The sequence below is a fragment of the Anopheles funestus genome, chromosome 2RL (genome assembly GCF_943734845.2).
Source record: "Anopheles funestus chromosome 2RL, idAnoFuneDA-416_04, whole genome shotgun sequence".
Taxonomy (NCBI): Eukaryota; Metazoa; Arthropoda; class Insecta; order Diptera; family Culicidae; genus Anopheles; species Anopheles funestus.
The window spans coordinates 71,738,024-71,762,840 of NC_064598.1; the positions used below are offsets into that span (position 1 = coordinate 71,738,024).

Sequence of the window (24,817 nt, forward strand, 5' to 3'; positions counted from 1 at the left end):
GCCTTTCAGTTCGTTCTTTACTTTAGTGTGGTCAGTTTCGGCTTGCCGGTCATTGTGCAATATGAATAAATCATACGTACTATTCGCTGCAATTGTAACATTCGTTGCATGGGGTAATAACACTGTTGAAAGCATGTTTACCTATGGAACTTACAATAGCAGCCTTCAAATCTGTTATTATTATAAAATCTTAAAAGGCAACCGAAGTCCTGTGAGTTTGAACATTGGGGCCGTAAGTAATATTTATTATTATTTCTAGTGAAAGTGACCTATGAGTGCAGTGGCTTTAGTACAACAAAAAGGGTTGAATACAAGCAATAAGACCGTTCTTCTTGAAAAAAACAGTGGGCAGTCGAAATTATTTGTTATTTTTGTTTTTGCAATTATATTATCAATTAGCTGTTCCTGCTAATTTTGGTTTGCGTTAAATCCAAAGATTATGATGAAATGCCAATTTGCAAAATTTATTACTATTATTGATGACTTATTGATTATTAGTGAAACGGTAAAGTGATGATGGTGACGGTCTTCTCGGAAAAGGCATAAGTTCTACAAACCATACTAGTGATGTGCACACTGAATTAGAGTGATTGAGTGAGTTTAATCCTGTTTGTGAATTTACGGTTTCACCTCAACATGTAGAGTTTCTACGAATCTTTTGCTCACTCTTTTTTGCCTTATAACTTACTCACTTTCTCAGCTGACTTACGGTCAGCTCTTTTACATTTCCATTGACTAACTTTCTGTCGCTAGTTGGCACATAGTCGCTGAAAAAGAGTGAGTCGCTAGTTGGCACAGAAACATGGAGAGTTCGAGTGAAAACGCGAAGGAGTGAATGGCTAGCCGGTGCAGCGAGTGAGTGGGTAAAAACTCTAAGGAGTTGTATAAGATCGGTTCAGAGCACTGTTTTTTTCATGAATCTTCAAAGTGAGTAAAAGGTTCAAATAATTATAACCACTCTTGCACTCTCTGATAAAAGTGATTATTCTCATTTCTTTACTATAAGAACCTTTACCTCTACTAAGGACTGATTTTTCAATAATATATTAGTAAACGACAAGAAAAGACTGCATCGTTGTTTTATTAAAAGAAAAAGTGCAATATTAAAAAAAACAATATGAGACCCAACCCAAACCCAAACTAGTTTGTACAACATCCAGCCTGACGATCCAATACATCATCAATTTAGTCCAATCGTTTCTGTCGTTTAGTCGATGGCTCGTTCGATTTATTTATCTATATTTTTAATTATTGGTTTTATTTCTGAAGTTACACTGTATTGGTTGACATGATTGAGTTATAAGCTGTTCTGCATCTAAATTAAGCTGTATAGCAGGAATCCTATATTGGGGATTTGGTGAGCTAGATACAGTTGAGACTCTAACACCATCAGAGAAGTAATTCAGTCACGTCTGTCCGATTACCCCAAAAATCCAATTTCAACTTATAAGTAATATTGCAACGAACCTTATATCATAGGTATATGAAAACTTTACTATGAAAGATATCATTAAAGATCCAAAAATGCTCTCAGAAAAGAGTCATTCTGCCTATTGCTTGTATGATGTAGGGCATTGGTGGTCTGTATCGCAAAAGGAAGCAGTATATAATTTTTCTACAGAACAGATATCACTAACATTTACAAGAAACCCTTATAGAACAATGTCTGTATTTACATCCAGTTTTATACAAAGAAAATGTACCGAAGTAGCTCAGTTATATACGCTCCTCAGTATTTTCTTCTTCTTTGTATAGTAGTTCTTTTTATCGAACGTTGTGTTGCTTTTTAGCACTTTAGTACAATAAATAATAGCTTTTTCAAAAGTGATGTTTATGTTATGAAATTTAAAGACTTGGTTCTAATGGATTTACCAATAACATTTCAAATCATTAGATAGATTTTCATTGTTGTATAATCTCTATAATAATATCTGTTCATTTTAGGCTATAAGCAACAGACTACAATACGTGTTGATTGATCCAACTACAAAATTATGGCGAACGGAAATGGATATAGATATATGGCATGAAGACGAATACAATATGTTAATACGCATAAGAGATAAAACGAAGAAAAAGAAAATATCATCAAATGTTGAGATTTATGGATATTGCATTGGAGAAGATCAACAAACATCCAATTTAACTACACCTTCTTCGACACCGTCAACAACATCTTCCACAATAACGCTTCCGACCACGATGACATCTACCACTCGTTCTACGACAGCTTCTACTACAGAGTGCACACATTCAACATCTACATCGTCTTCTTCGCATCCAACGCACCCAACACATCCAACACATCCAACGCACCCAACGCATCCAACGCATCCAACGCATCCAACGCATCCAACGCATCCAACGCATCCAACGCATCCAACGCATTCAACGGATCCAACGCATCCGACGCATCCGACGCATCCGACGGATCCGACGCATCCGACGCATACAACGCATCCAACGCATTCAACGCATTCAACGCATCCAACCCATTCAACGCATCCAACGCATCCAACGCAAACAACGCATCCAACACATCCGACGCATCCAACGCATCCGACGCATACAACGCATCCAACGCATCCAACTCATCCAACGCATTCAACGGATCCAACGCATCCAACGCATCCAACGCATCCACCGGATCCGACGCATCCAACGCATCCAACGCATCCGACGCATACAACGCATCCAACGCATCCAACTCATCCAACGCATTCAACGGATCCAACACATCCAACGCATCCAACGCATCCAACGCATCCAACGGATCCAACGCATCCGACGCATCCAACACATCCAACGAACACGACACATACCACTCGTTCTACGACACCTTTTACTACAAAACATACACATTCGACAACGCGGTCTACATCATCATCTTCCGCACTAACGCTTCCAACGATAACAACACCTACCACTCGTTCTACGACTGCGTTTACTACAAAGCCTACACATTCGACAACGAGGACTACATCGTCTTCTTCGCATCCGACGCATCCAACGGATCCAACGCATCCGACGCATCCAACACATCCAACGAACACGACACATACCACTCGTTCTACGACACCTTTTACTACAAAACATACACATTCGACAACGCGGTCTACATCATCGTCTTCCACACTAACGCTTCCAACGATAACGACACCTACTACTCGTTCTACGACAGCTTTTACTACAAAGCCTACACATTCGACAACGCGGACTACATCGTCATCTTCGCATCCAACGCATCCACCGGATCCGACGCATCCAACGCATCCAACGCATCCAACGCATCCGACGCATCCAACACATCCAACGAACACGACACATACTACTCGTTCTACGACACCTTTTACTACAAAACATACACATTCGACAACGCGGTCTACATCATCATCTTCCACACTAACGCTTCCAACGATAACAACACCTACCACTCGTTCTACGACTGCGTTTACTACAAAGCCTACACATTCGACAACGAGGACTACATCGTCTTCTTCGCATCCAACGCATCCAACGGATCCAACGCATCCGACGCATCCAACACATCCAACGAACACGACACATACCACTCGTTCTACGACACCTTTTACTACAAAGCATACACATTCGACAACGCGGTCTACATCATCATCTTCCACACTAACGCTTCCAACGATAACAACACCTACCACTCGTTCTACGACAGCGTTTACTACAAAGCCTACACATTCGACAACGCGAACTACATCGTCTTCTTCGCATCCGACGCATCCAACGCATCCAACGGATCCATCGCATCCGACGCATCCAACACATCAAACGAACACGACACATACCACTCGTTCTACGACACCTTTTACTACAAAACATACACATTCGACAACGCGGTCTACATCATCATCTTCCACACTAACGCTTCCAACGATAACAACACCTACCACTCGTTCTACGACTGCGTTTACTACAAAGCCTACACATTCGACAACGCGGACTACATCGTCTTCTTCGCATCCGACGCATCCAACGGATCCAACGCATCCGACGCATCCAACACATCCAACGAACACGACACATACCACTCGTTCTACGACACCTTTTACTACAAAGCATACACATTCGACAACGCGGTCTACATCATCATCTTCCACACTAACGCTTCCAACGATAACGACACCTACTACTCGTTCTACGACAGCTTTTACTACAAAACCTACACGTTCGACAACGCGGTCTACAAGAGTCCCATCTACAACAACTTCGAGATCAACAATTTCGGCAGTAACGTTTCCAACAGTGACGACAAGAGTCCCAATTATGAATTTTAATCAAAGTTCTGCTAATAGTGGATCGTTAACATTACCCTTTGGAACTTCCTCGAATTTCGGGCAGTCGAACCCATGGACTATCGTTCCACCTCAACTAACACTTACGATTTCCACTGATAGCCCTGCCGTTTCCGATTCACCTACGGTGTTTGTTGTTAACGCTAATTCCAACAATTCACATCCAAGTATAGGATCGTCTTCCCCGCAACAGTTCCAAAAACCACAGATATTTCTACCTTTATTATTTGCAAAACCACCGTCGTCGGTCTATAACAAATTAAGACTTTATTCAAATAGCTACAAAAAACATAAGATTGAGAAACATTTTTTGCATTGGCATCCAAGATTAAAGTAATGGGTGTGATTTTTTTTCTATCAGAACTAAAAATAGAAAACAATTATATTACATGAAGTGTAATATAGTTATTTTTTAAAATGGAACCATAAACACGCCTAGTATAATTCAGCCACTAGTGCGACTGGAATGAAGTATCCAATTAGTATCAATTCAATTTGCTAATGGAAATCGGGTATATATTTTATTCTTCCAAATAGTAGAACAATAAATAATGGGGCGTATTGAAAACGCAAAAAAAACATTATAAAACATTATAACATAAACATTATAAATATGTTTCAAATGATGTTGGCCTTAATATGTGATCTATACTATAAACACAATGCTAAAAAGCATGAAGTGAATAAATAAACCAAGAAAGCATTCAGAATACTGAATAGAAAAACATGTAGAAAAATAACATGAAAAAGAAAATGTTCCAAACGTTGACTGGTGTGTGACAACGTGAAACATGATAAAGAAGACTGGTTATATAGCCGATTTCAGGTTAAGTAGTACAAAGGGGATCGATGAGAAATGTAATGACACATTTATACCCATACTAAAACCCAATTTGTTTAACGGCTTTCACATAAACATACTTATTTGAATCTTTAAAGCACTTTATCGCTCATCATCAATCTGAAAGAAAATCCCCACCATGTGAGACACGAATCTCAACCATTTTAAAACATTCCCTACTATTGGTTTCATCCCACGAAGCAAATGTGTAATATCGTTTTGAAATCCACCATTTTCTCCTGGGTGGATATAAAGAGAAAGGTTTTCTACAACACGAAAACAATGTTGACACATCAAAACGAAACGCACCTGCCCGGTTGCCTTATATGCCCAGCCGCTTAAGAATGTGAATAACGGAACTCATAACAGATGCAACGTACATAAGTTTAGGTATTTTTGCAACATTGCTATTTTGTTTAATAACAACTAATTTCTTGAAATTCTAGATTTTTTTATAAAATAACAATTTAGCTAACATAAAAGTGGCTTTGGAATGTACATGTGATTTATACAGTTGAACAGGGGTTTACGTGAACAGGTTTGTAAGCAAGTACGAATTGTGTTGCTAAACAGATTTTTGAAACATTCTAAAGAAACGTGACGTGTTTACTAATAAGCAACCAGTATAACAAGACAAATGCAAATTTTATGAAAGAAAATCAATCTATTTGTTTTCTTATTCATATTCCACCCAAATGCCTGTTCAGTGCCGCTTTAGCCTCAGGTTGGCATTCGCCAGTAAATATCTTCATTTGGTTATCAAAAGCAGGTAACCTTCAGCAAATCATGTATTCAACATTTTCGGGAAAATCCACCCTATGAAACTATTTTTATCCGGTAATATTGAATCACGTTTTAAAAATTCCAAATTTACTGAGAATAGAAGTTAAAAAAAAATGATGAAACAGAACGCTGTTGTTGTAAGTTGTTTTTTGCCACAAAAGCGCTTAATTCATTAAATTAAATAATGTGAATGAAAATCTATCAGTTGTTGCATTTGTGTGCATAACATGTCCTCTTTGTTTTTTTTCTCTACAAACTATTCTTCGCCCACAAACTGCTACAGAACTATTTCTATAAGATTATTATGAGAAGTTATCATTTGGAGAATAATTATTGCAGATGTAAATGATTCCCATTTTTTATTCACTTGCACGTTTCAGATCCGATTTAGTCAGAGGCGGATCAAGCCCCTTGGAGGCCCTAGGCAAAATAGATATTGTGCGACCCTTACCAACACAAAACTGATGACCGGAAAGGAAGAGGAAGGAGTGAGAGGGAGGTAATTTACTTGACCGTTGAGACAAACAGAAATTGTCCTATCAATTGATTCTAGTAAAAATCTAATTTCCGGTATTTCTGGTTGAATGTGGTTTACTTACCGAGATGAACGATACTTCGTACGCAGGACACCTTACTTTCATAAATCGCAGTAGCCACATTCACTTCGGAAGACAAAACTGCTTCTTCGCGGCCCCTTTGTTTTAACACATTTTTAATTTTCATATTTCGCATACATACTTCAATTAGGCTTTGGCACATTTCAAACACAACACTCGCCTACAATGGCCACATTTTTCAACACAATAATTTCACGCAATAAACAATAAACTCATTGAAAAATAGACATTTACACAATAGCCACTTTTTTCAGTTCAGGAAGGGAGCCGCTTTCCACACATGTGACAAAAGATTTCTTTTTTAATAAACTGCCAGTTTTATGAATCAGATGGATTTAACGAAAGACAATTCTGTTTGTGTTTTTTGGGCCCCTTTACTTTTACATATTCTTCCTTCACTTAAACTTTCTAACAAGTATCACGAGAGTATACGCCGACACAAGCCTAGCGGATGCTGGGAACTATTTGTACACGTGCAAAACAAATCTTTACTGTTTAAGATCACATCAACACAAGAATTTTTGTAATAATCATTTTATCTATGGAATAAGGTCCTCGACGATCGCTTTTTATCAGCAAAAAAAACAACTCTTACAAAATTGTCTATATACCGTGAGCTTTTTTCCATAACTCCAACTGTCCGATTACTACTACGCACAATTTCTCCTGATCTCGTGATCATTATCTCTTCTGCTTGGTTATCACGACACACCTACACAACTGTAATTGCACACACTTCGCTCCTCCTTGAAAGACAAATGAAAAAAAAACTCGTAAAAAACAATTCAAGCACAACAACTCTTCGTTCTCTCGATCTTAATTTTTTACATTACATACTTTTCAATAACATAAAACACTGTTGTTGTGATTAGAAGGAAAACATTTTAAAGGGACATTGGTTTGATCATGTGGCAATGAATTATTATGGGAATTGGGCCCCATCTCCAATACCATCGTTTTGGTAAGTTTTGCCGCGGTTAGAAGAAAGGTTTGCTTCTGCTATCAAAATTCATACGTAGGCTGCTATTTATATTTCTGGCCTCATCATGAAAATGCGAATATTTATCATCAAAAATGGTTTTATTGTTTTTCAAAGTATTCTCCAGCATGATCAATACACTTTTACATGCGCTCAATCCAATTTTCGAAGCATTTTTTCCACTTCAATTGAGACACCTCCAAAATATGGGATTTGAACGCTTCAACAGCATCTTCTGGCGACAAAAATCATTGACCACGCATTTTTTTAATATGACCCAACCCAGGGCGGATGACCCATTAACTCGACGTTTTGGCCGACCAAATAAGCGATGGTTTGAGCCGATGTGTGAGACCTCGAATTGGCATGGTGGAGAATGATTCGTCTTCTCTTGTTCGTTTTTCGAATTTCTCCGAAGACTTCTGGCAAACAAATTGTGGTGTACAATTCTTGTACTTCTTGTGGCCTAGGCCAGAAATATATGTAGTAGTCCACGTACAAATGGATTTGGTACACGTCCTGCCGTGTTGGTCTTTCACAGAAATTTTATCGCATGCATTGCGAAGCATAAATTGTACCGTTATGTCGGCAGGATTTAGTGATACCTTCATAGCAATTAAATTAACATGGAAGACTATGGAGTATGTAAGTACCAGTAAATGTATATACCATCTGATCGTGTTATACTGGAACTAGCTAAATAAAATTACATTTTTAAGTGTTTTAATGTAAATCTTTACAAAACGCATTCAGTTAGGCTCGTTTTATATCATGCCAATGCTTAATACTATTTCCCGTATACTTTTATACAAGTCGCGGAAGGAATAGTTTTCAATTCCTTCGGCAATGTTTGAGTAATATTTGTTTTAGGCATGCCAAAAATTTAAATCTCTCGAAACCGAACGTTACTTTGACACGCTCCGTACGATGTTAAGTCGATCTAAAAGAGATGTCACGCTATCTCCACAATGCTTAAAGTCTATTTTCTTGCACAACTTCGTGTCCTCTCCGAATATTGTCGTCGTTGGCGGATCTTAATTGGCGACCTGCACAGTATTTCAACGAGTTCACGACATCCGCTAAATGCTTTGTGCCACTCAAACATTTGTGTTCAGGAAACTCCTCAAAACTTCCTGTATTCAGGATACTCCTTCTGCAACATTCTCAACGATTGCAAAGCCTTGATTTCATTGCAAAAACAACATATTAAACAAACTCATTACTTGATTCTTGAATATCTGCAGAGATATTGAGCTATACATTATGGACTAATCTGATAGACTACATACGTCTTATGGCAATAAGTTTTCGGATCTTTCATTTAGCTCTATCAACAACTAAACATTAATTCTTAGTATTAATACTCAAGATCGTCTTAAGCGAACACACACCTCGAAGAACACAAATTGCCTGCATCGCAGAGTTAACCGTCATATACTCAATAACCTTCGGCGAAGAGTTTCATACCGTAATAGATACAAACTTCAGATGTGTGTTTGCGCATCAATTCGTACGCTTTTAGTGATCTTTGTACCTTAAAAAATAAAAACTAAAACGATCTAATAGGGTCATGTGTAGGTCAATTTTATAGAACGTACTGGTGATGTATCATCACCTATGCTGGTAATAATGACATCGGCAGTCACGGACGTAACGACAATTAGGCACTGCAAACAAATGACGAATTTGTTTCAACAAATACTTCCTAACTTTAGTCATTTGGGCAAGCGGAACTGCGCATAGCAGGTGTGACAAGCACCAAAAACAAAAGTACTACTCATGCACGAAATACACGCTACTTCCGTTCTATGCAACTTTTGCCTAATGGATGGGAATTTCCCGAATGTGTACAATGGTCGATTGCCTTCCCTAACTGCGGCTAATGTTTGCTCAATATGTATAACCACCAAAAAAAAAGCAGCCGCATTGAAGTCAACAACAATGGATTTTTTTTCCTTTGCCCGTCTGTATGTAGGCTCCATTTTGTCCTCACTTACGATTTAAGCACCATTTCGCTGGTACGTCATCTGTGCCACCCGTTCAGTATGGAGCAAAAGATACCATGCGTCTGCCGCATTGATCATGCGTTACTCTCGCGATACTCGCAATGTTTGTGCGCGAGCTCTGCAAAAACGCGAAATGACACACTGGTCCGCCTGATGATCGGGTCTCGTTCGCTCTGAGTAATACTGGGTTTTGATGATCGCTCCGATCCGGGCCCTTGTACGTCATGGCGCACGGTTTATAGTTTCGCACCGGTCGGACAAGTTTCCAGTGCTCGGCAAACCAGATCTCGGAAAGGTTGCCCGACCCGTACGGTTACGGTGCGTTGGCTCTTTTTTTACTCCTCTCGTTTCGGGCTACAGTGCAAGATTTCCGTTCGCAAGTCTGTTTGGGTGCGGCACGCGTGCCAGTGTGCAGTGAGGACACGCGATTGTGAGTGTGAGACGATTAGATGATAGTCGCGGCGCAGAACCAGCGGGATCAGTCATTCTCGACCAGTTCATTTGCTTCGTTTGACCAAAATGTGTTGGCCGTGATCAGTGTTTGCTAGTGAGTTGCCCGTCCCGATAGCCCCTTAATAAAGTCGAATAAAGTTGGAACTTTCCGGTTCAGCTCTTGGAGAGGATAAACTAGAGGAACTCTGCAATCCTGCTGTGGCGAAGGTGCGAAAGCCTTTTTCTGTGTGATATAAAGAGTGTGTGCGAGAGTGTACCGTGAGCAGACTAGTGGAAAAGTTTTCTTCATTCGAAATAGTTTACTGACCCGTGTTGGTGTGTGTGTGTTTTATTTTTTTGCTTAACCGAAGCAACTTGTCTTAATTTGCATTATAAAAACGCGCCACGGTAAGCATAGTTTGGTGATTTTTGGTTTTAACTTCTATGTTCCAGCTTTTCTCAATTTCGATTAAACGCCCTTGAAGGCAATCGTTTTCGTTTCACTGTACGCTACAGTACATTCTACCGGATGACAAGACACACACTTACAATTCTTATCAGCCGATTCCGGAGAGGTCATCATAAAGCTTGCACTCTACCGTTAATGTTATGTTCCTGTTCGAATGCTGTGCTGATGCGAAAGAGGCTGCTCTATGTAGCTCAGGTTTACCCATTTTTCCGTCATTCGTCGATCGTCGCTGTAAATGTTTTGAGACATTCAATGTACACCATTGCCTTCCGCGTCTTTTATGGCCTTCGCATGTTGCCCTTGCGAAGAATTGATTTCTTCTTCGTGTCTGTTCGCTACGGGTTCAAGGACATTGGTTAGGTTTCAAACTGATCGCTTAAACATTCGCCAATTAGTTTACTATCTTCACGGAACATTAAATGAAAGAAAATTTCACTTATTTGTGAGGAACATTCGTAAGGAAATGAAGTGCCAAACCGAACCAAGCGAACATGTACAGTTAGGCTGATTATCATGCGGGACGCAGATCACGAACTTCAGTCCTTGACGCGTTGCGCGGTATGGTATTGAGCAACGGGTGTTGAATCTGATGGCTCGTCGGAACCGGTTTGCGGTTTGGACATGAACCTTGTGGGCATACAAAAGCTTCAAATTGCGTTCGCTTCATGTGGTTTCACAGACATTTTTTTTTATTGCAACAACCAAAATAACGCTCAAAAAGAAAGCGTTTTCACTGGCGACGACAGTGCAAAGAAAGGTGCGAAATGTTGGTTGGTTGATTAAATTTGCAAAAATAAAAAAAAACGTTACACAAATACACCTACTGACATTTAAGTGGATCGTAACAGACATCATAAGACAACAGCTAAAATGTGACACATTCACAGATTGAAAATTAACACCGCTATAAAATGGTTGGTGTTTGGTTGTTGAAAATATGGTTGCACGGATCGAAAATGTGTTAAAAAGTATGTGTGACAATAACGCAAATTACTTTATTTTTTTTTAAATCTTTTAACAGAATCGAAAATCTGTGGTAAACAAAAAAAAAGCTAAAAGATAAACTGTGACCCAAACTAGAACACTGATAAGATTATTAGTTAGTGAATACGTAACGTTAGAAAAAAAAGATTCTATATTCCACATGAAACTCTCAGCTTGAAAACACGGTTAAAATGTTTCATTCATGTATAAATGTATAGCCTCTTTTAAACGTCATTAAATTGTATAAAATTTATTTTTGTAAAGAAAGAAGGTTTTTACGGGATGTAAAAGAGGAAGGAAAAGTAATTTTTAACAATTTTTTAGATGGGTAATTAAGATGACTATCTGCGACTTGAATTACTCCTGGTAGAATAAATAAGACCATGCCCTGACCTGACCCTGAGAAGAAATAAAAACGGCTAGCTTTTATTTACTGTTCACCATCTGGGCCAAAAATTTGATTACGAGGAATCAAACAAAAATCCACACTCAATGGAAACAAGTGCTTTAAGCTGAGAACAAAGTCTTTCTACACTTTAATTCATTATTTAATGTTTTGTTTTTCGTATTCCTACTGAAAAAACCCGTATGTTTGTTATTGCTTTATATGATAGTACAATCGTTTTCTGTATTGGGGTTTTTAGCTGGATTTTTTCGTAAGTAACCTCTACTTACACGTGAGCACTGTCCAAATATGAGATTGAAAGTTCTACTTTTTGAGCATCATTGTGTATGCTTGTGTGTGAATTAAACAATTCTTTTTAGAAATAATTATTCTCTAAGTTCTTCCACCTATCATACCCATTCAAAATGTTACAAAACCTGAAATACGCTTGCACGGTTTCTAATAATACTAAGATGATTCTAAATTTAGCTACATGATAATGCATAATTCGTTCCAATGATCACTTACAAGACAATTATTACTCAAAGGGATTTTTTCCTTCTTTAGCCATGAAAAGAATGGTTGACGTCACGAAAAAAAATAATTAGTGGTACGTGGAGTAGGTGTGGCAACATTTCCATCAAAAGAAACAATGATGATGTTGCAAAATAAACATGTCTACATGTACTGGAATAGTGGAAGAATTTACCGAACTTGGTGATCGTGATCTTGAGGGAACCTTTATTCTGCATCAATACAGTAAGGTAGCCTTAGGCCAACTGTTTGGAAGCTGCACAATGTACCAATGTCATTGACTTTTAGAAAGTAAAATATTACGCTGGATACAGATCGAAAACGATGCGTCTGTATGTGTAAGCGAATGTTGTACATTTAGTCGTTGGTATTTAAAAAAAAAACCTATGACAACAAATTTCGGCATTTGATTAACGTGCTACAGACGGCTAAAGATTCATTAAGGTTAACAGAACAAGAAGAGGGTCCTCTATGTGCGAGATAATCGGAAGAAGGAACAAAATGAAACAGTCGAAGAAGCGAATAAACCATATACATATAATGCGTTCGAGCGAGACCTTATGGCCGAAACCAATCTAAGCATTAACAACAACGGCCAACCGGTTACGATCGTTTCACACGATCCACCGCCGGGTGGAACATCTTTTCCGCGTTTTTCAAAACATTTTGCCAGTCAGTCTGTTAGTCAGTATCGTCCAGTGCGAGCGTTAAGACGCTCAATCCGAATTTCTAGCACGGTGATAATATTTGCAAAACCAATTTCTGGCAATAAGTATCGTCATATATAGTGATCTACAGCCATACACACGGAAAATTACTTCGACCTTCTGGAACACGTCCACAAAGCTTGGCCTCGTAAGAATCTTGCGGCAGGTTGTGTACATTAGAGCAAGTTCACCTTCTATGGAGAGCGATAGAGGTGTTGGCCTTTGCATCCAGCAAGTGTGGTCGAAACTTGTCGCCTCCATAAATGGGAAGTCGGCAGAAAAAGAACCGTCTTCGAGTCTTCACATTGTTTAAATATTTTTTCTCTCCCCTCATTCACATGGCTCCAGAAAAACGGACGCATCCGATATAGTGCAGTATTCCTGGCAACAGACGACACGCGGAGCATTTTAACTGAAATTCGTTTCAACAACTCGAATCTGTTAGCTTCTTTTAAGTGCTAAATAGGAACTCGCGCTCGATTTCGACCTGTTAGCAGTGTGAAACCACGTTGAACGCCGACAGACAACATCGTGTAAATCGTCGTCGTGTCTCACTGTGGAGCGGTGGCGGTGGATTTCTGGGTTTTTCTGATGACGTCTGATGAATTCCAGTTCTGCCACTATGATAACAGTTAGGGTATACGGTATATACACGCTTATTTTGCTTTTCGTTGCCGGTAAAGCATTGTGCAGTTTCGTATACTACAGAAAACGTACATTACAAACCGGTCCCGCGCGAGTTGCGATGGGATAATTGAGTTATCCGTTTTGCTTAAGGTTACGGTATGGACAAGAAATTCAATTATCTTCAAACCAACCATGCCATTGACCAAACTCAACATTTGCCTGATTGGAGTTCGATGATCAACCTAAAAGAAAAAGGTTTATATGTTTAAAAACCTCAACCTTGCGAAAGTTTATGAAGGATATGTGTTTTGTTAAGCTCTAAAATTTTCATTCTCTAGAATAGAAATCAGTAAAATACTTAAAACGGTATCCCATATTGGACTAACAACTGAGTCTTTTCTATTTATTCCAATTGTAGATTTTACCCCGCTGGTGCAAAATGCGTTCAGGTTCCAGTGTGTTCTGGATGCTGGCGGTAGGATTGCTACTACTTGCCAGCGTACTAGAATCCGATGCAGCCGATAATTCGAGAAGTGGCGCACAAAAAGGCGGTGCTAATCAGCAAACGAATCGTCTGGATGCACCGAGCACCAAAACGAAACAGGTGTCGGACAGTGTAACGAATCTAGCCGCAAGGATCGCGAACGCTCTGTCGAACCAGAAAAGCAAAACGGAAATCTTCTCACCTGTCAGCATAGCTGGAGCGTTGTCGCTGCTGTTGCTTGGGTCTGGCGGACAAACGCAGCAAGAGCTGCTTAACGTTATGGGCCTTAACAAGGGACAGCTCACGTTCCAGGAGATACACATCAGCTTCGGTCGACTGTTTCAGGATCTGGTGTCGAACGATCCCAGCCTGGAGCCGCTAGTACACTGGCGCTTGCACGACAAGTGCAACCGATACGAGGAAGAGGAGGAAGATGACGATTTCCCACTCGCACCATCACCGAGCAACCCCAACGAGTAAGTTATTTTTTTTGTGGTTCTTTTGGGTTTTAAAGAAAGTATCCCTGTATATTGGCACAGGTTTTTTTCTGTTTTAAAAACAAAGATACTGGTATTTTGTTGTTGTTTTCGCTTATGTTCAATCGTTGGTGCTTGTTTATGAATCAGCAATATTTCTCACATTTTGTTGTACCATTAGTAATAATTGCAATGAATAAGCAATGATGAAATAGCGAACATCAAAGCGCTGTCAAGTAGTTATGCAAATTGCGTTACTATTCTGTTTCACGGTAGCAATTCTACTGTTTTCATAATTTCGTATTTAGGTACCATAAGTTAGATAGAACCATTAAAAAAACATAAATACAATGGTTAATTAATTACAAAAATGCAGCATATGTGCCTTTATGGTGACGGTGATGGTGAGAGCTCTATCAATGTTGCTAACAACTAAGACCTTAAAGACTCCATAAAAGCAGTGAACATAATTAAAACAGCGCAGTGATCATGCCATTGCAATTAACATTCGCTTGAATGCTAACATTCTACGCAAGTCTGCTCAAATCCGGTGGACAGTTTCGTAGTCTTTGTTTTTTTGAATTTGTTTATCCATTGCACGTAATCGCTTCTTCTCGACCACACAGCATTAAAAGCTTTACGGCGCTTTCACTGAATGGAAGCTAGACGCGTCGGCGACCTCATTGCCACTGTTTGTACTCACAAATAGACGACTGTTCACATGTACACTGCACAACCCCACGCACATGGGATGTTTTATAATCATCATCTTTCTCGCGAACCAACCTCCTCGCTCGCATATCCAACAGATACCCATCCCATCAGATATCGATTGCGAACGGTGTGTTTCTTCATCGAGACTTCCTGCCGGGCGATCGGTACCTACAGCTGACGAAACGGATCTACAAAGGAACAGTCCAGAATCTAGACTTTGAGCGTGACAGTAATGGTGCTACAGCGTTCATAAACGATTGGTGTTCGGTCGCAACTAAGGGCAAGATCAAGGAAATTGTCACGGAAGATCTGCTGCGTAATACACGTATGATAGTGGCTAACGCTTTGTACTTCAAGGCACAATGGGAAACGACATTTTCACCGTTCGGTACCCGCCAGAGACTGTTCTATCCCAACGGTCAATCAGAACCGGCGATCAGTGTGGAATCGATGGCTACCTCGGGATGCTTCCCCTACTACAATGCAACTGCAGAGTACGATGTTCAGATAATTGGACTACCGTACGAAATGGGTAAATCGACCATGTACATAATACTGCCAAATGGTTCGAATCGACAGAAGATGCAAGAGAAGCTGGCAGTTCTAAATGCTTCCCATCTTAATTGGTTGATCGACCAAATGGTCGTGAAAAAGGGTATGGTTGTGCTGCCGAAGCTAAACATCTCGAATCGCATTCGTATGAGCAGCATTCTGCAGAGGTTGGGCATTCGTGATCTTTTCGATCCGACACGCAGCAATTTGACGGGAATATTTAATGACAAGCCGGCGGGTTTAACCCCCGATGCTAGCGACGCAAGTGAACCGATTAATCCGCTAAATACGCAGAGCCGTTTTGATGCTACGGAAGCAACAACAGGACAGGCGTTCGGGCAAAAACCAACCATTTCTCCCGACCGACAGAATACAGGACAGCGGCCGCAACAACCACAGCCAAGACCTCAGGGAAACGATGTACAGCAAATAGTATCGCTTGATATATCGGCACAGGATTGCCAGTTGATAGAGAATTGTCAATATATTCCGAACACTAAAAAATGCACGTGTAATCGTATACCAACCGAAGACTACAGCCCAGACTGTGGAGCCCATTTAGCGAAGCATTATTATGATACTAATAATAAACATTGTCTGTTCACTTTCAAACAATCTTCGCTAACTACGAGTATTTGTGTAAAGCCAAGCTACCGGCTTAATCTTGATTTAAAAACCCAGAACGCCTGTGAGCAGCGATATGGATGTAAAATGTTGAAAAACTTTTGTTACTGCTGTAATTCGAATGTGCCGTTGCAACGGCCACAAGCACAATACCCAACCGTGACGAATAGCCAGCCGATATTAGAAAATCGATTCGGTGGTGAAGACACAACGTACAACACACAGCCTTACCCAAACCAACCAGCATACAGTAGCGAACAATCGAAGGGTACGTGTTACTACTTCCAGGCGTCGAACAGCTATATATGCCAGATTTCCGCAGTACAACGGGCATCACTTAGAATTAAGAAACGTCAAGCCCAATTCCCATCATCTTTTGGACAACAGGGACAAGTACAGCAAACACCACACCAGCAACTGTTAGCCCAACCGGAACTACAACAAATAAGTCCCCAACAACGGCAGCAACTGCAAGTCCAGCAGTTCCAATCAAATCAAGAGCTGCAGCTGCAAACCAGATTACAACAGGAAACAGGGTTTGTGCAACAAATACAGCAACCACAAGGAAGACCGCAACCGCAACAACAGCAAACTCAGTTTCAACAACAGCAACCAATACAACAACAAGGAACATTTCAACCGCAAACAATACAACAACAGCAGGTGCAACGGCCAGCTCTACAACAACAGCAACAGAATCAGGTGCAACAGCAACGGCCAACGCAACAACAACAACAACAACAAATATTGAAACAACAGCAACGACAACAACCACAGCGACAGTACGAGTCTGTGCATGTGAATGAGATCATCACCCACGTGACACTGGATGTGAACGAACAGGGCACGGAAGGTGGAGCAGTAACAGTAGCGCTTATTGATCGTATCGGGCCAGGTTATTCTTTCGTTGTTGACAGCCCATTCTTGATCTTCATTCGCAACGACAAAACGCAACTCCCATTGTTTTATGGTGCTGTGTACGATCCACGTCCCTGAAAGCTGAACGTTTCCAATCATACTTTCCGACAGTATTCTGCCGGGGGAGGGCAGTTGTATTTTAAGCCTGCAACAAGAGGACAACGATTTACGATCAAATGTTAGTGTATGTACTTTAAAATCGATCCTTGCATAATTCAAATAAACAGAAAAAAAGACATGACAAGAAAATTGTTCTCTTCTGAGCAGATCGGTAGAGGATTGCGTTATGATTTTTACACCCCACCACCACACTTGAAAGTGGCGAGATCATCTTTTATACGTCAGAATTATCATCCATAAATAGCCTTGTCCAATGCTTAAACAACTCGAAGCAAGAATAACATAAGAAAAAGATTCCTTTTTAGCACGGACTTTGGAACCGGTCAGACAATGGATTTTCCTAAATAACAAATTATGCCATCGTTCGATCAGAAATGCCGCGTAACTTCAGTGTAGAACATCACTGGTTAGCACTATGCCATAATGAGGAGACGTGGAACATTATATCGTGGAATTTAAATCAAGCGCAGGTTAGCGCCGTTTAGGCGAAATATATCAGACAACCAGTTGTTGGCAGTGGGATGAACATGTATCATTTGCTCCATCCGATTCGCCTCTGGCGGTATCCGTTTTCGGTATTTCCTATTAACCACTGCAAACATCTGTGCGTAGAAACGTGTTTTTTTAAAAATAATTTGCCGCTAATACGCGCTCAGCAGTTCCGTTTGTCTACGTCTGTCCGTTTAACATTCGAGTGACATATAAAAGTGAGTTAATGAGTACATTTTTATCCGGGGTGTTGTGGGTGAGTATGCCGTTGTCCTCTCAATATGTTTGCCCGAACTTCACGTTAACTCCCATTACTTTGCGCGCGAAATTACTAAGCTGTGTGCTTCAAATGCATCGCAGATCAGTTATAAGGGCCCCTTACCTTTAACTAGCAATTTTTGGTATAAATGGCCCACCGGTGATTGAATTTCTTTGCTACTCTACTTCTCTGAAAAAGTACACTAACTTTACAACTAATTGTAATTAATCTTAACCTACGCACACACACATTTTTGCACGCATGATGCGATCTGAATTCCTATAGATAATTTTCCTGTTTGTACGGATAGCTAGACTCAAAGCAATCTTTTTTTTCTTGTTTTATTTCACCTGCTTTTTTATAGCTACGCATCCGACTACGATCCAACGGCGCATTTAATTACGCTCGCCAACGGTATATTTATCCAGCAAAGCTTCCAGCTCAGTGACTCGTACCGGAATCAATCGATGTTGTACTACCGCTCCGAGGTTCAGTCCCTTGACTTTGAGCTAAACGCACCCGCTGCGACAAAGCAAATTAATGGATGGGTAAGCGAGAAGACTCACGGCAAGCTTCCAAACATCCTGCCATCGACACTGCCAGCCAGTACGGTCATGGTACTGGCCAGCGCCTTGTACTTCAAGGCACTGTGGGCGGAAACGTTTATCGATGGAGCGACTAAGCTGCGCGAGTTTTACCCGGACGGCAAGGACCATCCGTCGGTGATGGTGCAAATGATGGCCCACGGTGGTTGCTTCCCGTTCTATGAATCAACCGAGCTGGATGCGCGCATTATTGGGCTGCCGTACAAGAACAATCTTACCACGATGTACGTGATCATGCCGAACGATTCAAACCGGGCGAAACTGCAGCGGCTCATCCCAAAGCTGACCAGTGAATATCTGCAACAGATGATCGATAGTATGACGATCAAAACCTCGATCATACTATTCCCCAAGATGCACCTCAGCAACACGGTGGATCTGAAGCGAGTATTGCAAAAGCTGGGCGTATCCTCGCTATTCAAAGCGGAGCGCAGCAATCTTTCGACAATGTTAAACGAACCAGAACAAACGGATGCGTACGTCAATCGATTGCAAGGAACGTCGGCCACATCAGCTCCGAATATGCGACCCACATTGAACATTCCCGCATACGAAAAGAGACCACAGCCCTCATTCGATATTAATGAAATGTTGCTATTCCACCGAATCGGTAACGATTCGACGGATGAAGCGGTCGTAAATACGACGGAGTCATTAACCACAGAAAGTGTCCCAGTAAGATTAGTACCATTAACTGCTCGACCCATCGCCAAGGTTGGTGGTGATAGAACAAAGCGAGACGTTAGCTACAAAGTGCCGGGCAGTAAGCACACCCAGGTTGGTCCACTGAGCAGCAAGGACTTTATATTGAACAAGCGTATCGTCAAGGAAAATGGTCCAGTGGGAAAGAAGGGTTTGCGAAGGCGCAGCAAACGTGCGGCACAGCAGCTGTACGTGAGCAATGCCGTCCATCAGGTCGATCTGGAGGTGAACGAGACGGGCACAGAAGGTGGTGCTGCCACAATTGTGACACTGAATCGATCCGGCACCAGCGTCGTATTCCGTGCGGAAGCACCATTTTTGCTGTTGATTCGCAACGATCGTACTGGTTTGCCGCTATTTTTCGGTCCCGTGTATCATCCGTCTAGCTAAAGGGATGCTGTAGATAGTTGAACTGTATCTAGGCACGTTCAATCGGTGAAGAAACAAGCGTGCTGGGCTTAATGCCTGCACGTTCCAGTGCAATTTCAGATCCAAGCGCCTAAACAATGGCTACGATCATGATAGTTTTAGGACATTATGGCCCAAACGGCGTTGGCTAGAATTTATTTTACGGAACTACGGATCTAAACAAAGCTATCTATTACCAACCTATGTAGATTGGAGGCGTAATGATGATCAATAAATGAGACTATTTTACCGGATCTACTCCATCGCGTTATATCCTTTGCCACCATGCCGATGGAAAGAATTTTATCATTAAGTCTTCCATTCATATGCGAATTTGCTTTGCCATTCGTTTAATGGCGTATTTTGTAAGAACAAAACAGATATCTCACATTTTATATTGTTGTATGTTTTTCCCTACAGAACGGCTGTTGTCATACAGATCGGTAATGGTATCTTCGCTCAAATGGGCACCACGTTCGATAAGCGCTACAATAAGCTGGCCAAAGATCTCTACCAGAGTGAACTGCAGCATCTAGACTTTGTCGGCGACGAGACCAATTCCGTACGGTTCATAAACAACTGGGTGCATACTCAAACACACGGCCGGATTGCGGACATTGTATCGCACATCAGCCCGGATACGATCCTGATGATCGTCAACACACTGTACTTCCGTGGTCTGTGGGAGGAATCATTTCAACCGCTTGCCACCCGCAACAGACGTTTCTTCCCGAACGGACCCGATGGTCCGGACTCGTTTGACATTCCGACGATGGCCAAGAGTCACTGCATGCCGTACTACCACTGGCAGGAGGAAAACGTACGCGTGGTCGGTGTACCGTACCATCAGAACGTTACCATGTACATCTTTATGCCGATAAACTCCACTCGGCAGCTGGTGCAATCAATGCAGGCCAAAATTACCGCCGACCGGATGAACGATATTGTGACGAAGATGAAGATGAAATCGGTCACGCTGCTGTTCCCGAAGATGCATATTTCCAACTCCATCAGCTTGAAAAGTGTTCTGCAACAACTCGGCGTTTATACACTGTTCGATCGTCGAGATGCCGACCTGTACCGTCTGCTTACCGGAAAAACTGAAAATCGTGGTAGTGAAGGTGAAGACGCGCTGGATATTTTGGATATTTTGCAAGACACGAAAGAAAACGCTATCCGCCAATTGAAGCAACAAAATCCATCATGCGTTACAGTCGAGCATGCTGGTAGAAACCGGGGCGATTGTTTGAAAAAACTTTGTGCGTGGGGCGGCGATACGTGTGTGTGCTGTCTGGGTGTAAAAGATGATGATGATGATGATGGTGATGAATTTCAGCGCCGTCGCCGCCGCCGACGGGACGAATTTGCCGTTATGGCGTCGAAGAATGAATCGATCTTCGTGAACGAAATGATACACAAGGTAGATCTGACGGTCAATGAACGCGGTACCGAGGGAGGTGCAGCTACCGCTACGCTTATCGATCGTATCTCGTCCCAGGTTAGTTTCATCGTTAATGGACCTTTCCTAATGATTATCAGAGAAGAAACCACTAGATTGCCTCTGTTCTATGGAGCTATTTACAATCCGAAATAAACCGTGCCAGGCGACGTAACGCTACAAGGATTTACTAATGCAATTATAAACATTATACCTCATAACAAACAAACGAACAAATAATAAATGCCCTATCAAATGGATGGGAATATGCAGCTGAGTTCAGCTAGAGGTTCGATACGAGATGTTGACATTCATTTTTAGCATTTGTGTAATCCATAAACTCCATTTGCTGTGTGTCTCGTTAATATACAATCCGATAATGATTCAGTTCAAGGATTATAAATTGTCTGTGGTCTTGCTCTGTGTTCTGTAGGCTGTTCAAACAATTGCCCAGTTAGATTTTTGAACAAGTTACAACATTTATCAAAGTAAGTATCAAAAGCAATTGCCACTAACAAATGTAATACTGAACAAAATCCAAAATAAATTGGACTATCAAGACGATTACTCTCCTTGTTTTGTTGATTACTTTCTCAATATATCTCATACATCTCATACATAAATATTAAAGTAATTTAAAGAGTTTTCATTACTAACAGTTTAATTTCAATCAAAATTAGTCAATACGGTCCAACGCTTTTTCTTCCAAAAAAAACGTTAGTAAGATGGACTACTGAATTAACTTAACTTAAATAAATGCCAATATGTGACGAAATAGATCACGTTGCCAAACTGAATATGCAGCATTAAAGATTGTAACATAACTTTGAATTTTGTTTTTCATACTTACAATTCACATCATGCCACAAGCGTTTCCAGCTCGCTTATCACATGCTCCACTTGATCTCTGCCCATTTCGAAACTGATTGTTTGTGTCTTTGAATCACCGTCCCGGCAAGCGAGTGCCACCGTGCACAGTTGTTTCCGGGTGGACGCCAAGCTGCTGCTTCCCATTATCCAGCTAACATTCCAATCGAACGATTCCACCAGCGGAACGCCTCCTTCACGACGATTTACCTCGTCAATCAATCGTTGCGCTATTTCCGGCCGACGGAGATTCACTATTTCCAGTACACGGTCTTGCCGGGCTGGTGAAAGCTGGCTCAAATGGGACCGCAAGCGGACCTCGTCAAGCTCGCCGAGACAGTATTTACGAACGAGGTTTTCAAACAGTTTCAACATGTGCTTGAGCTCCTCGCTGGTTGTGGATTGGCTGAGTAGCGTTCCCAAACGTTCCCGGGCCTGCTGAGTTCGAGGTAGCTCCACGATGTAATCGATTAACAAGAACACAACCTGCAATGTGAGGGTTACATTAGACACGAAAAAGTCAGGTGTTGATATGTTTTCCTTAACGCACCTCTGTGAAATCTTGTTCCGTTGCTGTTTTGATGATAATTTCGTGCATTTTTAGCGTTTACTTCAGTGTGTACTTTACCGGTAGCAGTTGCAGTGTTCTTTGTTTAGGTTTATGTGTGGTTTGACATTTTATGGCTGTCATTGTTTCGGTTTATACTTTCATGCTGAATGATCACGTCATCCATTCAAGTTGACCGTTACATTTGTAATAAGATTCCCTTACGAGGGGAATAATAAAATGCTCACCTTCGTTTGGTTAAAATCATTAATTACTAGCTTACCCGGCAAACCTAGCTTTACCCTTAAACATGCATTTTGTAATTAAAGTTTTCTAGCAAACAGTTTGAATGTTCAATTTTGATCCGTGAGATTAGAGAAAGTCATTGATCAATTGAAATTTTTTAAATTATCCTATTACCATTCTTGTTCAAAATAATATTTCTAACAAAAGCAATTTCTTTTTCTTTCGTTGTGCCACTTCTTCTCCTTTTCTACTACTTCAGGACGATTTAATACCAAAGAAAAGCACTCTACAGCCTTAGCCCCCCCTGTAGGAAAAACAGAAAAGAACTCATAATATTGGCCAGAGGCCACCCAGCAAAATGAAATATAGCGGTAAACCTATTCTCATACCTAACGAACGTTCAGAGGAGTTTACACACTAAAACACCGCGACACGAGAATTTTATAGATCTAGATGCACACAAGTTCTTTCATTTGAACATTATAAACACGCACGCAATTTCTATCGTTCGCACTATTACATTATTTTTAATGGTTTATTTTGATTTCAATTTGAAGATTGATCCATTATATGCGTCACAAAAATTAAATCTCTGAATGTGGGAGACCAATTTTTTTTCTAAAGCTGAACCTATATTCATACCAGCTGGGATTGTTTTCTTACTTGCCGATAAAAATGAACATAGCTTTAAACTGTTTGTTTGCCATCTTGTTGAATGTTGTGTTGAACGTGACTGCAGTTACACACGCGCATACAGCTATTAACAATTAGATAAGTAATTTGAAATTTGTTCTGTTACAGCTTACGAACCGCTTTTCATTGATCTCTTTATATTTTGTTGCTTGCGCCTTTTGTTCAAGTGTAAATTAGTTGCTTTTTCCTTTTAACACACTCCGTCGTTTCTGTGTGATGCTCACGTTCATTGTGAAGTAGATAAATCTGAAGATTGGTTTACGTTATACTAATGCTTTTCAACATGCGAAATAAATGTGTAGCTTTAATCCTAATATCGGACTGAAGTGGCGCGATTTTAAGTGAATAAATGAAAGAAAGCTATGAAATGGTACAAGACGTTAAAAAAATATCTTAAAACTTGTCGACCATGTTCCTATGGTGAACTGGTATCGACGTAACGACTCGCTCTAAATTGACTGTACGTATTTTGTGTATATTCGTTAAGATTTGTATTCAAATAGTAAAATGTTCCACGGTTTGATTACTATTTTTTGTATGTGATCTGCACACTAACGAACATCTACTGTTGGCAAATAACCGGACAGTTACTGTCGACGATCACGCATGCTCTCAGTTTCTCCATGCTATTCCTGCGATTCGTAAACGGTTGTGTAATTTGAATTTCGAGAAGATGGCTTACAATCCATTCGCTTCCCGTGTACTTCCCCTGTCTATGTTGTAAATGTATACGGCTGACGTTTATCAAAATCATCCCAACCACTCGACCGTGCTGGAATAGTAGTGTAAAAGTATAGGTGCACGGAAGCTGGAACGCGGCCAGCTGGCACTATTCGGGATTACAAAATATTCCTATTCCCAAAAAATCTGGACCGTTACATTAGGAGGCGCCACGCGCCGGCGAGTACATTAGTGAGCGTTGATGAGTGTGATGAAACATTGATGAATTTAAAAAGACGACACGTCCCCACCATGATGGTCATTTT

At 40.8% G+C, this 24,817-nt stretch overlaps 3 protein-coding genes across 4 annotated transcripts; 2 read left to right on the top strand and 1 right to left on the bottom strand.

Annotated features, from left to right (window-relative positions):
• The first annotated feature begins 2,007 nt into the window (after positions 1-2,007).
• On the top strand, positions 2,008-4,307 carry LOC125774952 (probable serine/threonine-protein kinase clkA). The gene is made up of 2 exons (XM_049445326.1): positions 2,008-2,045; positions 2,126-4,307. The coding sequence occupies exons 1-2, from the start codon at positions 2,008-2,010 to the stop codon at positions 4,305-4,307; spliced, it is 2,220 nt and encodes a 739-aa protein (XP_049301283.1).
• Positions 4,308-7,202: 2,895 nt separating this feature from the next.
• Positions 7,203-23,278, bottom strand: LOC125762546 (uncharacterized). Of its 2 annotated transcripts, XM_049424745.1 has the most exons (3): positions 22,896-23,278; positions 22,329-22,831; positions 7,203-7,312 (listed from the first exon to the last, which is right to left on the bottom strand). In XM_049424745.1, exons 1-2 carry the CDS (start codon positions 22,941-22,943, stop codon positions 22,337-22,339), a joined length of 543 nt encoding a protein of 180 aa, XP_049280702.1. In that variant the 5' UTR covers positions 22,944-23,278; the 3' UTR covers positions 7,203-7,312; positions 22,329-22,336. The 2 variants fall into 2 exon arrangements, with proteins under 2 accessions (XP_049280702.1, XP_049280701.1); XM_049424744.1 differs by lacking the exon at positions 7,203-7,312 and having other exon boundaries at positions 22,113-22,831.
• LOC125774953 (uncharacterized) lies at positions 9,744-21,775 on the top strand. The gene is made up of 6 exons (XM_049445327.1): positions 9,744-10,391; positions 14,108-14,649; positions 15,459-17,534; positions 18,690-20,019; positions 20,122-20,129; positions 20,461-21,775. Exons 2-6 carry the CDS (start codon positions 14,129-14,131, stop codon positions 21,632-21,634), a joined length of 5,109 nt encoding a protein of 1,702 aa, XP_049301284.1. The 5' UTR covers positions 9,744-10,391; positions 14,108-14,128; the 3' UTR covers positions 21,635-21,775.
• Positions 23,279-24,817: the final 1,539 nt, after the last annotated feature.

Excerpts from the sequence above, each read along its gene's own strand:
- LOC125774952 (XM_049445326.1), top strand. The coding sequence starts at position 2,008 with ATGGATATAGATATATGGCATGAAGACGAATACAATAT. Across the intron at positions 2,046-2,125 it reads CATGAAGACGAATACAATAT|ATCAACAAACATCCAATTTA; the intron begins GTTAATACGCAT and ends GCATTGGAGAAG.
- LOC125774953 (XM_049445327.1), top strand. The coding sequence starts at position 14,129 with ATGCGTTCAGGTTCCAGTGTGTTCTGGATGCTGGCGGTAGGATTGCTA. Across the intron at positions 14,650-15,458 it reads TCACCGAGCAACCCCAACGA|ATACCCATCCCATCAGATAT; the intron begins GTAAGTTATTTT and ends CATATCCAACAG. Across the intron at positions 17,535-18,689 it reads GTGTACGATCCACGTCCCTG|CTACGCATCCGACTACGATC; the intron begins AAAGCTGAACGT and ends GCTTTTTTATAG.
- LOC125762546 (XM_049424745.1), bottom strand. The coding sequence starts at position 22,943 with ATGCACGAAATTATCATCAAAACAGCAACGGAACAAGATTTCACAGAG. Across the intron at positions 22,832-22,895 it reads CGGAACAAGATTTCACAGAG|GTTGTGTTCTTGTTAATCGA; the intron begins GTGCGTTAAGGA and ends CTCACATTGCAG.